Below are 17,359 nucleotides of genomic sequence, written 5' to 3'. Positions count from 1 at the left end.
AAAGGGGGGTGCACTGTGTGCACCATAAACAAGGGGGAGTGCTATGTGGCCCTATATGCAAAGGGGGAGTGCTGTGTGACACTATATAAAAGGGGGGCGCTGTGCGACACTATGTATGTGTGTGGCGCTCTTTACAGGGGGGCTCTGTGGCGCTATTTACAAGAGGGGGAGGACTGTATGGCGCGATCTATAGAGGGCTGTGTGTAACGCTCTCTGCGGGGGGATGTGTGTGGTGCTAGCTATTGGGGGGGATATGTGATATATACAGGGGGCTGTGTGTGGCACTATGTACATGGGGCTGTGTGTATGTGGTGTTTTACAGTGTATGGTATTATATTCAGGGGCACAGTGTATGGTATTATTATATTCAGGAGCGCAGTGTTTGGTGCTATTATATTTAGGGGCACTGTATGTGGCACCATCATAATTTTATTTTCATTTATAGTGGTGGAAATGTTGGAAAAGTGAGGAGCCGAAGACATCGGGGTGGCAAATTCTGCAGAAATGGGTCATGGCCGGGAGAAGTCGTCATGAGCTCTGGACCGGATGGAGAAGAAAAGAGGAAAAAAACTACTAGAATATGAGATGTCGTCACCTGTGAGTCACGAGATTTAGAAAGAATCTGTCACCTCTCCGGACATGTTTATTATAGGAAATCCTTGTATTTCACAAAAAGTCTTTCTGCAGTCCAGGACTGATAGACAATTCCCCTTGTCAGGAGGATGTGTCCCTGCACAGTGTGATATTGTCAGTATGTAGGGACACAGCCCTGTGACAAGGGGAATCGTAACACCGATTTGTTAATGCTTGCCCAAAAAGGTAGTGTTAACAATAGTTACAGCGCGGCAGGGCATCGGTGCGGAAGGGGGGCCCAAGTTTGGGTAACAGCCCAGGGCCTATGGTCTACTTAATCCGCCACTGAATGCGCACATAGGAGAATTGAATGGACTAAAGATGGCGTCAGTCATGTGACCACTGGCATTAAGGTAACACTGTCCAGGTATATAACAGGTAAACAATAGATTACTGAGGAGCAAAAGTTATAAAGTATTTTTACAGCAGCATCTTATCATGTCTGTCAGTGTCTATGAGGAGCAGCTCTTACATGCTTCTCCGTCTCCTCTGTGTGTTGTGTTTTTTAAATTAATTTAATTTTATTAACATGAAAACATCTCAGAGACAGAAACTTATTTTATAGATCTAAAGACCGTGAATACAGACAGTAAATCTATGGTTTATCATTATTTCATTAGTCCTTTTCACATAGCCCATGTTACCCCAATACATTGTGTGTGTCTGTGTCTGTCGATTACATAAATGGCCATGGACAGCCACTCGCATTTTCGGCCTGTACTCCCATACAAACTATTGGAGTACGGCCCGTAAAAAGCAAAAGAACGTACATGTGCCAGAATTTTCTGAACATTTCTACGGTCCGGACAACTTCCCACAAATATACCGAATATACAGTGTCCATGTTCAATAGAAGTGAATGGGTCCGTAATTGCGGACTGTAATTACGGACGATATTTACGGTTGTGTGCATGGGAGCCCGTGGATACATTACACAGGACTAATCTGTGGGCTATACCATTCCACTGTGACAGGGGCCTCATGCACTATAATAAATGTATGTGAGCAGAATACATGTATATTAGAAAACTGAATAAACTTCTATAAGTAAAAAAAATAAATAAAAACTGGACAACCCCTTTAATGAAGGGTCGCAGTAAGTGTTCACACGTCAATTTTTTGTCATGATTGATTACATGATAATTATATACACTTCTGGACGTAAATTTCACTGGAAAGGAACATCACCGCATTTGTAAGTATATTCTATAAAAAAAAAATAATATACTAGGATATGAATTTTTTTTTTAATGGTGCGAAGTGAACTCTGACTGAGGATTGCATATACATAAAACATGATGTTAATGAAAAAGAAAACCTAATATATGGGGAATTGGGATTGATCTTTTTAAGACTATAAAACTTATATTAAATAGCATATTATCTATTTGTACAGGATGTCTTATTACTAGAGTGAACATGAACTCTACATTACATCTTGGAAGCATCAGCAGCTACTTCGTTCAGAAAAAGATTAATAAACAAGGTCAATCTTATGTCAATGAGTATTTTCTAATCGATTTAACATTACATCTTTTTCCAGCTTATGTGCATCACTGATAGGTGGAAACAAAACATACTCTGGCAACCAGGCAACAATTTATGCACATCACGATATACAGTAGATAGTAGAAAAGAGTGAAAGCTGTTATCATTGTCATAAAGAACATATAAAGCAAAGGCATGAATCGTTTTAGAAGACGCAACTGTAGGACAATACTGTAGTAAGATTTAAAAAAAATAAAAAAAGTGAAGACTATATACTGTATCTATACACACACATTCATACAAACATACAGCTTAGGCCTCGTTCACATCAGCGTTGGAAGCTCCGTTAGGGGCCTTCGTCGCAGATCCAACCGAGATTACCAGAGACAATAGTGCAGCATGCTGAGCTATTGTCTCCGGTAAAATCAGACACCCCGACGCAAAGCTGACGGAGCCTATTACAGTCAATCAGTTCCGTCGGCCGCTAGTGATGTCCGTCACGCAACGGAACCGTTGCTGCCGGCATTTCCTTGTTCTGCTCCTCGGACGAAGCAGAACAACAGAATATAACAATACAGGTGTGAACATAGCCATACATTTATTTAAAATCTGCAAAAGTCAAAACACTGACACTAAACACAAGAGTTTACATACCCTTTGCGTAGAAGGTCAAATACTGCAAAAAAAAACAAAAAACAAAAGAGAGGTTAAACAATATAAAATACATTACTAAATTTGATAGCCCAAACAGATGTACACAAAGTGAATAACTATGTAAAATAGTATGGCTTGTTAAGAACAAATACCGAATTAAAGATAATTTTCTGATAAATTCCATATCTAAACATACTTTTTTTTAAAATGTTTATTTTACAATCCATATAAAAAACAAATCTTGAACTATTCCAGTTTTCACACTGGCCAGTACAGCGGACACAGAAGTCTGACATTTAGGCTATGTTCAAATGTGCGTTGTGTTTTTCCATTGTTCTGCTCAGTCAAAAGAGCAGAAAAAGGGAATAACGGCAGCAACGGTTCCGTTGCACAAGGGACACAGCCGGCAGCCGACGGAACCCATTGACAATTTCCGCTGGCTTTCCGCCGCCGGATTTTACCAAATACAGTAATGCAGCATGTTGGCCATATCTGCGACGGAGGCCCCTAACAAAGTCTCCGATGCTGATGGGAATGTTAGACAAACAGGCAGACAAACGTTCATATAACGCTCATTGCCGATAATTGCCTTGTGTAAACAGGGCAGCGATCAGCATGTGAACGTGCAAACGCTCGATCATCTGCTGGTAGTATCGTTTTAAAAAAGTAAAATATTATCGTTGCCGGCAACACATCTCCCTGTATAAACAGGGAGACGCGCTGCGAACATGATAATAACATATGGAGACGAGCGATCGGAGTAACGACCGCTCGTCCCTATCCATAGCTCCGTGTGACAGAAGCAAACGGGCGCCGATCAACGATGTCTCGTGTAATAGGGCCTTTACGGTTTACTGTAGCTCATTTGTGAATTTAATTGCAACTCTATTGTACTGCTGAGTATTAGCAATAGACACTCAGATAAGTCTCTGTATGCAGCTCCGTCACTTTCTCTCTGGGGGAGGGGCTGTGCGCCTTCACTTCCTGGAGACACTAATAATCTGAAATTTTTCTGAAAAATAAAGCCCATTCATTGCATCTGCGATAAAGCACACACACTCTGATGCACTGTATATGCAGACAATACAGGAAGGAAGTGTGTGTCTCCAATATGGCCACCCCAGGAAACGTTTTAAACAAAAATATACATAGTTCTGTAGGGCCCCCAATATAGGAGAGTGACTGCGCAGCATTACACTGAACTATGTAAGGATAAAAACTCGAATTTAGGCTCTGTTCACATCTCTGTCAAGGCTTCACATGATCCGTGACTGATCTGTTTTTAACTGATAGAACAGATAATGGTAATAATGCAAACACAACGTAGATCTTAATAGAGCCATAAACGGTTTTTTTTATTAACCCCCTGGAGACATGCCATGTACTATTACGTCGCTGCCGCCAATGGGTTAGAGCATTGTCACGTAAGTGTACGTAACAGTGATGGAGCAATCTCAGAAGCTGAGCCTGCTCCATCATCAGCGGGTGTCAGCTGTACATCAGAGCTGACACTCTGCTGTAGTGGCAGGGAACGGACTGAGGTCCGATCCCCGCCGATTAACTCCTTAAATGCTGCGGTCAATTGCGGCTGCTGCATTCAGTTGGTTTGTACGCCATCTGCACCACTGTGATGCAATCGCGGGGGTGCCGATGGTTGCTATGAAAAAAAATGTTGAATTAAAAAAAAGAAAAAAAAAGGTTTTAATTACATAAACAAAAAACGCCTCTTTGCCAAATGGCACTCCTTCCTTTCTGAGTCCTGCCATGTGCCCAAACAACAGTTTACAACCACATATAGGGCATTGCCGTCCTCGGGAGATATGGAGTAGCAAATTTTGGGATGTTTTTTCTCCTATTACCCCTCTTGAAAAGGTAATGTTAAGACCTAAATCTAGATATTTTTGAAAAAAATAAGATGTTACATTTTTACTGCCTAATTCTAATATAATCTAGAAAACACCTGTAGGGTCAAAATGCTCTCTACCCCATTAGAAAAATGCCCTAAGAGGTGCAGTTTCCAAAGTTGAGTCACTTCTCAGAGTTTTCTACTGTACTCGTATCTCAGGGGTTCTGTAAATGCGACATGGCGCCTAAAAAACAATCCAGCAAAATCTGCATGCAAAATAGCGCTCCTGCCTTTGAGCCCTGCCGTGTGTTCAAACAGAAGTTTAAAACCACATATGGGGTATTGCCGTACTCAGGAGAGATTGCTTTACAAATGTTCGGGGGTCTTTTTCTCCTTTATCCCATATAGAAATTAAAAAATGCTACAATTTATTTGAAAAAAAATAAATTCGATTTTAATTTTCACGGCCCAATTCCAATAAATTCTGTAAGCTTTTTCTCCTTTTTTCCTTGTGGAAATTAAAAAATGATAACATTTTTTTGGGGGAAAAAAAGTATTCTTTAATTTTCACTGTCTAATTCAAATGAATTCAGCAAATAACCTGTGGGGTGAAAATGCTCCCTATACCCATAGATGAATTCCTTAATGGTGTAGTTTTCCAAATGGAGTCAGTTTTCGGGTGTTTCCACTGTTCTGGCTCACAGCAAAATTTGAACTCCATAAGCCAAATGGTGCTCCTCCCTTTCTGTGCTCTGCAGTGTGTCCAAGGAGCAGTTAATGAGAACATATGGGGGTATTGCCGTACTCGGGAGAAATTTCTTTACAAATGTTGGTGTGCTTTTTCTCCTTCATTCCTTATTGATATGAACAAATCTGAGCTAAACAACTTATGAGAAAAAAAAATTTTATTTTGATGTTCACGGCCTAATTTCAATATATTTAGCAAAAAAACTGTGGGGTAAAACTGCCCACTATACCCCTAGATAAATTCCTTGATGGGCGTAGTTTCCAAAATGGTCTTTTTTTGGGGGGTGTTTTCTATGTTTTAGCACCACAAGGCCTCTTCAAACCTGACATGTGCCTAAAATATATTCTAATAAAAAGGAGGCCCCTAAATCTACAAGGTGCTCCTTTGCTTCGGAGGCCTGTATTTCAGTCATGTAGCATACTTGGGCCACATGTGGGATATTTCTAAAAACTGCAGAACACGTGCAATTAATATTAACTTGTGTTTCCCTGGAAAAAAAACTTTTGTGTTAGAGAGAAAATGGATTAAATTGGATTTTCTAAAAAAAAAAATCCAAAAAACAATATGAAATTTGTAAATTTCACCTCCACTTTGCTGTAATTCCTGTGAAACTCCTAAAGGGTTATGAAACTTTCTAAATGCTGTTTTAAATACATTGAGGGTGCAGTTTTTAAAATGGGGTGAATTAAGGGTGGGGTTTCTAATATATAAGGCCCCCAAAGCCACTTCAGAACTGAACAGGTTCCTAAAAAAATAGGTTTTGGAAATTTTCTTAAACATTTTAGAATTTGCAGCTAAAGTTATAAGCCACCTGACGTCTTCGAAAAATAAAAGGATGTTCAAAAAATGATGCAAACAAAAAGTAGACCTATGGGAAATGTTAACTAGTAACTATTTTGTGTTGTATTACTATCTGTCTTACAAGCAGATACATTTAAATTAATAAAAACGCACATTTTTGCAAATTTTCTCTAAACTTTGGTGGTTTTTACAAATAAATACTGAATTTATCGACCAAATTTTTCCACTAACAAACTACAATATGTCACGAGAAAACAGTCTCAGAATCGCTTGGATAAGTAAAACCATTACAAAGTTAGGGTATGTTCACACGCTTAGCTCCGTATTTTCAGACGTTTTTTGCGGTTTTCATGCAAAAACAGCTCCTGTTTTTCAGACGTTTTTGTAACAACTCACGTTTTTCGCGGTGTATTTTATGGCCGTATTGGAGCTGTTTTTCAATGGAGTCAATGAAAAACACCTCCAAAAACGTCCCAAGAAATGACATGAACTTCTTTTTCGCGGGCGTCTTTTTACGCGCCGTATTTTGACAGCGACGAGTAAAATTAAGCCTCGTGGTAACAGAACACAGTAAATTTCATTGCAAGCAATGGGCAGATGTTCGGAGGCGTAATGGTGACACGTAATATGACGCGTAAACGACCCGAATTACGTCTGAAACCACTGTGCGTGAACATACCTTTATTTACCTTTAGCCCCGTGTACCCCTGAGGACGCTACTCGTTAGCGAAACATGTTGGGGGGGCTTCTAATCTTATTTTAATACCTACCACTGACCGGACTTACGATCTACTTAGTCAATTTGAAAATTTAACTTGCTGCACCTAGGAATACGTTCTTTATCAGTATCTACCTATGCTTGCACTTACAGGCAAACTACCTGCTGTCCGGTCCTTGGTAGTGAGAATTTTAAAGTTGTTTATGTGGTCTGTCTTGCTACACGTAGCTAATAAAGTTTAAATTCTAATTTTTTGGTAGTTGGGAAATTGGGCTTGTCGCCTGTAGGCGACCCTCCTTTCTTTGACTGTCAACATACCCTTATTATCACAAAGTGACATGTGTCAGATTTGAAAAAATGGGCTGTGTCCACAAGACCAAAATTGGCTGTGTCTCCAAGGGGTTAACTAAAACTTATTGTCATCAGTAAGCAATCAAGAACTGCAATCTGTAGGGGTCTTTGGGGAATGTTTTTTTTTATTTTTTTGAATAATGAGCGAAAATATGAACGGTAAAATCTTTTTAACAGACATACTAACACATACTAAGAAATATTGCCATTTTTCTATTGGCAGACAGTCAATAAGGTGGCCGATATGGCTATTTTTTTGTTTTAGATAGTCAAAACCTCTTTTTAAAAGCATTTCTGTTTTAGACAACCTCTTTTCATATGCCATATTAAATAGTGGTATATAGTGGGAGCCCCAAAATTAGACTTGTATTAGCTATAATAACCAATAACCACATTAATTCTGGCTCCATGCACTGGAGGACCACAAGTAACAATTTCAATGCTAAATTACACAATAATTCTACCTACAAGAACCGCTGATTTCCTGCAATAAGGAGCTCTCCTAATATTCCACCATTTACCAGACAAGCTCCCCTCTAGTTATTAACATTATGAAGTCAACGGCATAAATTTTGTTTAAAGAGGTTGTCCAGTTTGGACTATTCCTGTTCACATGAATGGTTTCCCAATGTGCTCATGTAGAAGGAGGGGGTTCACGACATTGATCAGCATTTATCACTGGAAAAATTGGCTGGCGAGCTTCCATTTAACTTTGTGAGAAATTAAGAAATGCACGGTGCCAACTGAAGTCAATGTGTCACTGCCCACCAGTCCTTCCATTGCTATAGCTTCTAATCCATATGGCTGCTATTCAGGTCGATGGGAATCTTATTGATCTGAATATGGAAATGATCTCCTAGTGGTGGAAATGCTCGCTAATCTTGTTTCCGATTATTTTACTTAATGTTTTTAACTACAGGGACACTTTAAAACAAGTTTTGCGTGAAGCAGTGGTTCCCCCCATTGTCCTCACTGACCTCAGAAGCTCCGTTCTGAACTTATAAGTAGGTATCCTACATGTGGCCTCTTTCCACAGTGCTTATGGTAGGTCTAAGCCGATTGCGTCTCAAATCCCCCCTTCCATATTAAACAAAACATGTGAAAGAGGTGCCAGGTCAGGCACAAAGTAAAAGAGGACCTCCTTATAGATTTAGTATGGGATATGGGGACCATTTATAAGAGCGATGGTGAGTGGAGTGCCACTACTAATATTTCTTAAAGACACACTACATGAGGTAGTTACTTTCATTTTCAAAGGCAAATTACTTATGTTTTTGCTATGTCACTAGTAGCAAGCTTTTTTCTTTTTTTAAATTTTGCAATTTAAGGCAGAAAAATGGTATTTACAGTATTACCTCGGAAGGGTTTGCTGTGTTTGAAGATGTGACACTGATAAACTTCTCTGCAAAAGGTCACAGTGACCTCTAAGCTTTATGCATAATGGAGAGTAATGTCACGATAAGTCAGTGTGATTCAGTAATGCTCACTGATGACACATATTAAAAAGCCCTTATCTAAAAGAAGAGTACAATTTACCTTAAGTGTGTCATTTTCTAGCTCAGGCAATCACTTCTTTCTTAAGTAACCTCTTGCAGTAAATTTGCTTCAGATTAGATTATAAACTTGCAACTAATAAGGAATAACCTCTTTTTCTTATCAAAGAACAGCATTTAGGATAGAGTAACAGAAATAATTGAGACACGTATGTCATAAATGTGCACTGCATTGATTCCCAACCTTTACAGGAAGTAGCCATGTTTTATCACACAATTTTCCCACATAGCATTTCCCATTAAAATACAATTATAATTCTCAAAACATCCACATAAGCCAAATCGTAAGGGCTATGTAAACCTTTGAAAGCAATTTTTTTTTAAATGAAAAAGGTCAATCAGTGTGTTTTGTGCAACTTTATAGGTAGTTTTTATTAAAAAATAGTTTTTACTTTTTGAGATACAGCTGCTCTGTATTCTGTATACAGAGAAGGTGTATCGTGCACTAAGACCGGATAACCGTCAGGTCTGCGGGACTAACTGGTTCAGTGTCAGAAGATCTTGCTTGTCTCTCCATCACACTTAGATGTTATGGATAACAGATGGAACCTGCACATCAGAGACACGCAGGATCCACTTTTACTGAACCCATAAATCCTGCTAATCTGACGGATACAGGTTTAAGTGCACGATACAAATGCTATGTATACAGAATACAAAGCAGCTGTATCTCAAAAAGTAAAAATTATTTTTCATAAAAAGTATTTAGAAAGTTGCACAAAACACTAACATTTTTATGGAAAAAAAAAATAAAACAAAAATCGCTTTTAAAGGTTTACAAGGCCTTTAATATTGTATTATCGGTTACCTTATCAGATATCCGACATTAAAAGGGTTTTCCGCTTTTAGGCTATAAAAGTTTAATCACTGTATAAATTAACTTATACAACTTTCTAATATACTTTCTTTCAATTTCTCACCATTTTCAAGGTTTGCGGTCAGTGAATGAGGACATCGTGTTACCTTTCATACCTGCTCCTGCTCTCAGTTGGGAAGTAAATACAATTGTTTCCCATCTAGGCAATGCTTTGTAAACTAAATAAAATCAGCAGCACAAATCTCACTGAAAGTTTGCTACAATGTATACTACCGTTCAAAAGTTTGGGGTCACCCAGACAATTTTCTGTTTTCCATGAAAACTCACACTTATATTTATCAAATGAGTTGCAAAATGACTAGAAAATATAGTCAAGACATTGACAAGGTTAGAAATAATGATTTTTATTTGAAATAATAATTTTCTCCTTCAAACTTTGCTTTCGTCAAAGAATGCTCCATTTGCAGCAATTACAGCATTGCAGACCTTTGGCATTCTAGCTGTTAATTTGCTGAGGTAATTGGGAGAAATTTCACCCCATGCTTCCAGAAGGCCCTCCCACAAGTTGGATTGGCTTGATGGGCACTTCTTGCGTACCATACGGTCAAGCTGCTCCCACAACAGCTCTGTGGGGTTGAGATCTGGTGACTGCGCTGGCCACTCCATTACAGATAGAATACCAGCTGCCTGCTTCTTCCCTAAATAGTTCTTGCATAATTTGGAGGTGTGCTTTGGGTCATTGTCCTGTTGTAGGATGAAATTGGCTCCAATCAAGCGCTGTCCACAGGGTATGGCATGGCGTTGCAAAATGGAGTGATAGCCTTCCTTTTTCAAAATCACTTTACTAGCACCAAAGCAACCCCAGACCATCACATTACCTCCATCATGCTTGACAGATGGCGTCAGGCACTCTTCCAGCATCTTTTCAGTTGTTCTGCGTCTCACAAATGTTCTTCTGTGTGATCCAAACACCTCAAACTTCGATTCGTCTGTCCATAACACTTTTTTCCAATCTTTCTCTGTCCAATGTCTGTGTGCTTTTGCCCATATTAATCTTTTCCTTTTATTAGCCAGTCTCAGATATGGCTTTTTCTTTGCCACTCTGCCCTGAAGGCCAGCATCCCGGAGTCGCCTCTTCACTGTAGACGTTGACACTGGCGTTTTGCGGGTACTATTTAATGAAGCTGCCAGTTGAGGACTTGTGAGACGTCTATTTCTCAAACTAGAGACTCTAATGTACTTGTCTTGTTGCTCAGTTGTGCAGCGGGGCCTCCCACTTCTCTTTCTACTCTGGTTAGAGCCTGTGTGTGCTGTCCTTTGAAGATTTCCTACAACGGTGTGTACTACTCCCTTCAGTTTCTTGGCAATTTCTCGCATGGAATAGCCTTCATTTCTAAGAACAAGAATAGACTGTCGAGTTTCACATGAAAGCTCTCTTTTTCTAGCCATTTTGAGAGTTTAATCGAACCCACAAATGTAATGCTCCAGATTTTCAACTAGCTCAAAGGAAGGTCAGTTTTATAGCTCCTCTAAACAGCAAAACTGTTTACAGCGGTGCTGACATAATTGCACAAGGGTTTTCAAGTGTTTTGTAATCATCCATTAGCCTTCTAACAGTTAGCAAACCCAATGTACCATTACAACACTGGAGTGATAGTTGCTGGAAATGGGCCTCTATACACCTATGTAGATATTGCATTAAAAACCAGACGTTTGCAGCTAAAATAGTCATTAAGCAGATTAACAATGTATAGAGTGTATTTTTGATTAATTTAATGTTATCTTCATTGAAAAAACCGGTGTTTTTCTTTAAAAAATAAGGACATTTCTAAGTGACCCTAAACTTTTGAACGGTAGTGTATGTCTGGAGTCCATAAGATAGCCTTGACCTGATGCACTTCTCAGCTAAGAGCAGGAATAGGCATTATTATGTTAATTAACTTTAAAGAGGTTATCTGGGTACTTAAAATTATTGTTATTTTTTGAATAAATAAAAGTTATACAATTTTCCATTATACTTTCTGTATTAATTCCTCATGGTTTTCAAGATCGCTGATTGTTGTTATTTAGTAGGAACATTCTTTGTTTACTTCCAGTGAATAAAAATTCTGTCCATGGTTATGTGACCATGCGCAGCTGTTTAGCTATGCAAACAATAAAGTATTTATTTTTCTAATAAATCAATGTCTTATATGATTTTAAATAGAATTTTTATTAAAAACATGTTTTACTTTTTAATATACAACTGCTATGTATCCTGTATACATAGAAACTGTATAGTTTCGTCAAAGCTGATTCCGTCAGTTCAGCGGAGCTGGCAGCTCGGCTGAATCTGGTCCTGCGTGTCTCTGACACACAGGATCCAGCTAATATCGATAACATTTAAGTTATGAACTTAGATGTGATCGTTATAAGTTGTGTGTCAGACACACAGGACCAGCTTTCAGCTGAGCTGTCAGCTCAGCTGAACGGACGGCCGAGCTCTGACAGAACAATATAGTTTCTTTGTATACAGGACACATAGTAGCTGTATCTTAAAAAGGAAAACATTTTTTCAATAAAAGTAAATTTAACAGTAGTTTGAATTCACATATATATATTAAAATATATATATATATTGCATTCAAAGGTCTACATAGCCTTTAAGACCGTTTGCAAGACGTTCCAGATTTCCAGCTTCCAGAAAGTGTATAATATTTTGTATCAACAATTTGGACAACCTAGGAAATTTTTAATTAAAAAATATTCAAAACCAGGCACTATCCACTTAGTGGATGCTGTCCGGGGTCCTGAAAAATTCTTAAAACTATTAATTACAGACTAAGGGCCTGTTCACATCACCGTTCGCTTTCCGTTCCGGGGTTCCGTCGGGTGAACCCCGCAACGGAAAGTCAAGTTGAAACCACAGCTTCCGTTTCCGTCACTATTGGTATCAAAGGTGACGGAAACATTGCTAATGGTTTCCGTTCGTCACCATTCCGGCAGGTTTCCATTTTTCCAAAGGAATCAATAGCGCAGTCGACACCGCTATTGATTCCGTCGTTAAAACGGAAACCTGCCGGAATGGTGACGAACGGACACCATTAGCAATGTTTCTGTCACCATTGATATCACACACTAGGAGACCATACTTCGGGTACGACAACAACGCTCAGGCATAGAAGCAAGGGGCTGAACTCCTCTTACAGTCCAGGGCACTCATGGGCTAATAGTTCATCAAAGTCTGGGGCGCGCGCCTACGGGATCTGGCCGAGGTGAGTGGAAGGGAGCCCTGGCGCCTCCTGAGGGGGAGACTGGGGCTAGTGCTCACCGACCCATGGCTGCGGCCGTCAGGGGGAGAGTGAACCTGACGGCCCGCAGCCACGGACATGACACAACATATGTAACCGCTGCAGCCAAACACTTGCCTCAGCGATGGCTGAAGCAGTCAGCCAGGGAAGTTACTTTATGTCACCCTGTCCCCCACCACCACCCTGTTTATTTATTGATCCACAACAACCCCTTTGATCAGGAGATGAAATGGAAAAAAGATAGATATTTGTAATTTTTTACTATTACTACCTCCTGTAGTAGGGAATTCCCAAGTTCCTGTACTAACACTGTAAAGAACCTTTTCATATACGGATAATAAAACCGCCCTTATTCCATGCGTATATGATGTCTCCTGAAAAATGTTACAGTTACATCCAGGCATACTGGGAGTTGTAGTTACACCTTATTTATAAACATTAATAAGATAATTTCAAAGTCTATTTTTTGACCAAGCTATACAGCTATGTGGAGAGAAAACGTAGACAAAAACATCCTTACCCATATATAGATTATCTTCAGCTGGATCATCTAACACCTGATGAGTAAAATAAATACTAGTGAATTATTAAAATAAAGAAAATTGGCACACAAGGTAAAGTATTATATTCTTTGTTTTTTTTTTTTTAAAATATGTTACATTGAAAAAGTAATCTTGCCAATTTTGTGGTCGAATTAACATACACGATAAAGTTTTCAAGACTGACTCCACAATGTATTATACACCTATATATATCCTAAAAATATATGTATATATCTGATCAGTATGTGTGTATATATATATATATATATATATATATATATATATATATATATATATATATATATATATATATATCTATAGATATAGATATGTGTGTGTGTGTGTGTGTGTGTGTGTGTGTGTGTGTGTGTGTGTGTGTGTGTGTATATATATATCTATATATATCCTGACCATGATTTCAAGGGCACGACACATCTATTTACACAAGTAAAAAAAAAAAAAAAAAGTCCACAATGTAGATGGTTTATTAAAAAGCATTGTAAATAAAATAAAAAGTAGCAAAGAGTGGAAGCATACTGAAGAGTTTTTACTTGGGCTAGTCACAAACTATACGACTATAAGACAGAATACGCATATTGCTATATCAGATCTATCTGTAGAAGGAATGACCTATTCATCATAAACCAGCCAGTGAGACATTCCCCTGTCCTAAGATGCGGTAGAGTTCCGATCCTTACATTTTCAATGAGAAAAGGAGAATATTAGGTCACTGCAAACAGATTTAATAATATGATCATCATTAAAAGCATGTGATAGCTGGTCATACATGGTGCTTTTTTAAGCCCCTTTGTTGCATCAAGCAAAAAAAGATGAATTTTAAAAAATCTTATGGTTGACTTGAGAAATCCAGGGACAGTATATAGATATTTGAAAGAATCCTCTTTATACTTACCTCAATCAACCTGACGATATTAATATGGTCCAACTTTTTCAAAATTGCTATCTCTTGATAAATTCTGTCCAATGGAGCCATTGGCTTTGCTTGGTCCCCAGATGCAGTTTTTGAACCCCTTGGGGGTGGTCGACCTATAAAAATAAGGATAAAAAAAAAACACATTTATATATTCTTTTTCTTGTGATTAGAGGATAATCGTGAAATATTTTCCCTTAGATTTCCTTTTCCTTGTCAGTTTTCCCTTTAAAGTAAATAATGCGATAATTGTACTGTAACGGCAGTGTCATCCTTACTCATTTATACACAATCGTGTCTACTGAGTGAACTTAAAAAGAAATCTAGTTTTTCTTGAACACCAGGGGATGTCACTTCTATATTATTGGCTTTGCTTAACAATGACAAGTGGATAGGACAGATAAATGAAAAGGTCTGAATGATATCATATTCCGATTGTAGTGTAGAGACAATTTAAAGTCCCACCATTGTACACATACACAGATAAACATAAAAAGAGTTCTGATCTAAAAACACTATTAATAAACTTTCAATTAAAGTTAATTTGATGCAAGTTATGATATTCAAAGCATCTACAACTAGAGTTTCAGAATACAGTAAAAAAAAAAATGCTCTAAAAGTGCTTAGAAAATTATGCAACATTATTACAAATTAATGTATTTTATTGTAAAAAATGGCTACACTTTCATCCACCAATCCATAACAGTGTAATGCATACAACTTTAACGTTTAGCAAAAAACACAGTACTGATTTGTACTAGTATCAGCGTTAGAAAGTAAGGCTACCTTAGCTGGGTGGCTGGGACATTGAGTCAAGTGCAACCCCATGCATGCATCCACAGTACAAAGGATAGGGGAGTGCAGTACAGGACTCGCTCCCCTGAGGCCCGCGTAAGCGACCCTGGATCTCAGGGTCACAGAGAGGACACAAGCCTTGTCTCCACTACCTTTCACCATGGAATGGCCACAAATAACAATGATCTAAAGTCAGTGGTCTATATACATGCAAAAGCAATCCCCAGCAACCCAATAATATGGAAGCAATGTTTCCACATCAGAAAACATACTGTGATATTTCTGTTTGTTGGACGAGACATGAAACTGATTATTTTGTCTATACACAGACACTCCTTTAATGGCATTCATAATAACCTAACACTTTTACATCAATTAAAATACATACGTGGGAATCCATATTGCTTCAATAATCTCTTTTTCGAAAGTACTTTCATAGCCTAAGAAAAATAAAATATTTGTAAGTTATAAAATATAACATATAGGCATAATAAGTCACCTAGTTCTTTATTTACTATTTCAGTGCATATAATTAGGCTTCACCTATAGCAATCCCCTTTCCATGGGACAAACAATGTCTCCCGGTATTCAGTTATCCCCAGGACTTACGGCAGGGCAGAATTGTGAGCCAAACGGTTTGCCGAAGGAAAGGGAAACATGGAGCACTTATCCCAATTCTACCATCTACCAGGCAACAGGAATACAAAAAACAGGAATTTACTGATCGAAGACAGGCATGGTAACAAGATTATGTCATACAGATAATAGTAACATACAGATGATGGGTAGCGATAACAGTTGAATGATCCTAACAAATGGATCACCCTAGCTCTAGCTCACCCTATATCTGTCCCTGGATCTATCCCTAAGCACTAATCCCAACAACAGATGCACTCACTGTCCCAAACACTGTCCATATTGGAGTCTCTTTTCTGCAGACACTGTCCCTAACACAACACTAGGAACCAGATGCCATGATAACGGAACTGACCATATCCAAACCCCAGTGAAACAAGGCAAGCAGAACAGAGAACAAGTAAAACTGAACAATTAAACAAAGACCAAACTCTTAAGCAAACAAAGACTGAGGAAATCAGGTTGCTCTCTCCAAACAAGCTTCAGTGGCTCATATCAGTGTGGTCATCTGACCTGCACTGATGAATCAGCTCTGCAACAGTTGCCTTAGCAACTGCCCTAGCTGCTGATTATAGCTAGGAGATGATAAGTGTGCAGGAATAGCTGCTCGTAACAGTAACCCTCCCATTAGGGAGGGCTAAAAAGCCCTTAACACTGAGCTTACCCAGAAAAGCAGCACAAAAGCTTCTAATATATTTGCCAGCATGAATGTTTCTAGCTGGTACCAGGACCTTTCCGCTAGATCATAACCCCCACCATTCTACAAGATGATGGAGCCATCTGCCACTCCACTTAGAGTCAAGGATGTTCTCTATTATATATTTCAGATGAACATGGACAAGAACAGGTGGAAGCCTAGAAACAGAATTCCTGAAAGCAGACACAGACTTTCAAAGAGAACAGTCAAAGGTTTTGGAAAATCCCATGCTTCGGGGCTTGAGATTGCCCCCCCAAAAAAATAGAGAGACTGCATAAATCTGCTTTAGTATCAAAGAGACCAATAAATGTGGGACCCAGCTGTTTGACCAACGGAACTAAAGAAATCCATGCTACCAGAAAATAAAGATACTTTGGGATGAAAACTAATTACAGAAGAAGGGAGAGGCATTAGTGGATGCTTGACACAAATTGTTATATGCAAACTCGGACCACAGCAGAAACTGGAACCAATGATTATGTAATTCTTAGACCTAACACCAGAGATACTGCTCTAAGGTTTGGTTCATCCTCTCGATCTGCACGTTAGATTGCCGGTGATAAGTGGTTGGAAGATCAGAGCAATACCCAAATTAGCTCAAAAAGCCCTCCTAAACCGGACTATCAATAGGGAGCCCCTGTCTGACAATGTTTTCTGACATACCATGGAGCCTGACAGCATGCTGGACAAAGGGTAGACCATGCTATTGACTTGATGTTGACTGGAGAAAAATATCACGATGTCTTAAAATAGGACCAGAGCAAAAGAACATTTTGAATGGAAAGAAAGCGTTTAGGGCTTTAGAAGACCAATAAGCTGGATTGAATTCTTTATCAATTAGAGCCATTATGGGAGTCAC

At 38.7% G+C, this 17,359-nt stretch overlaps 1 protein-coding gene across 2 annotated transcripts in view; it reads right to left on the bottom strand.

Moving 5' to 3' along the window:
• Nucleotides 1–17,359, bottom strand: part of CAMKK1 (calcium/calmodulin dependent protein kinase kinase 1) — a 297,155-nt gene that overhangs the window by 110,833 nt on the left and 168,963 nt on the right. For both annotated transcript variants that reach the window (XM_075852857.1, XM_075852858.1), the window contains exons 5-8: nucleotides 15,556–15,607; nucleotides 14,355–14,488; nucleotides 13,420–13,456; nucleotides 2,776–2,797 (exon numbers count right to left, since the gene is read on the bottom strand). In XM_075852857.1, coding sequence (XP_075708972.1) covers nucleotides 2,776–2,797; nucleotides 13,420–13,456; nucleotides 14,355–14,488; nucleotides 15,556–15,607 — 245 coding nt within the window. The remainder of the gene's footprint in view (nucleotides 1–2,775; nucleotides 2,798–13,419; nucleotides 13,457–14,354; nucleotides 14,489–15,555; nucleotides 15,608–17,359) is intronic.

Source organism: Rhinoderma darwinii, chromosome 2, assembly GCF_050947455.1.
Source record: "Rhinoderma darwinii isolate aRhiDar2 chromosome 2, aRhiDar2.hap1, whole genome shotgun sequence".
Taxonomy (NCBI): domain Eukaryota; kingdom Metazoa; phylum Chordata; class Amphibia; order Anura; family Rhinodermatidae; genus Rhinoderma; species Rhinoderma darwinii.
This window is presented reverse-complemented; position numbering and strand designations above follow the sequence as displayed.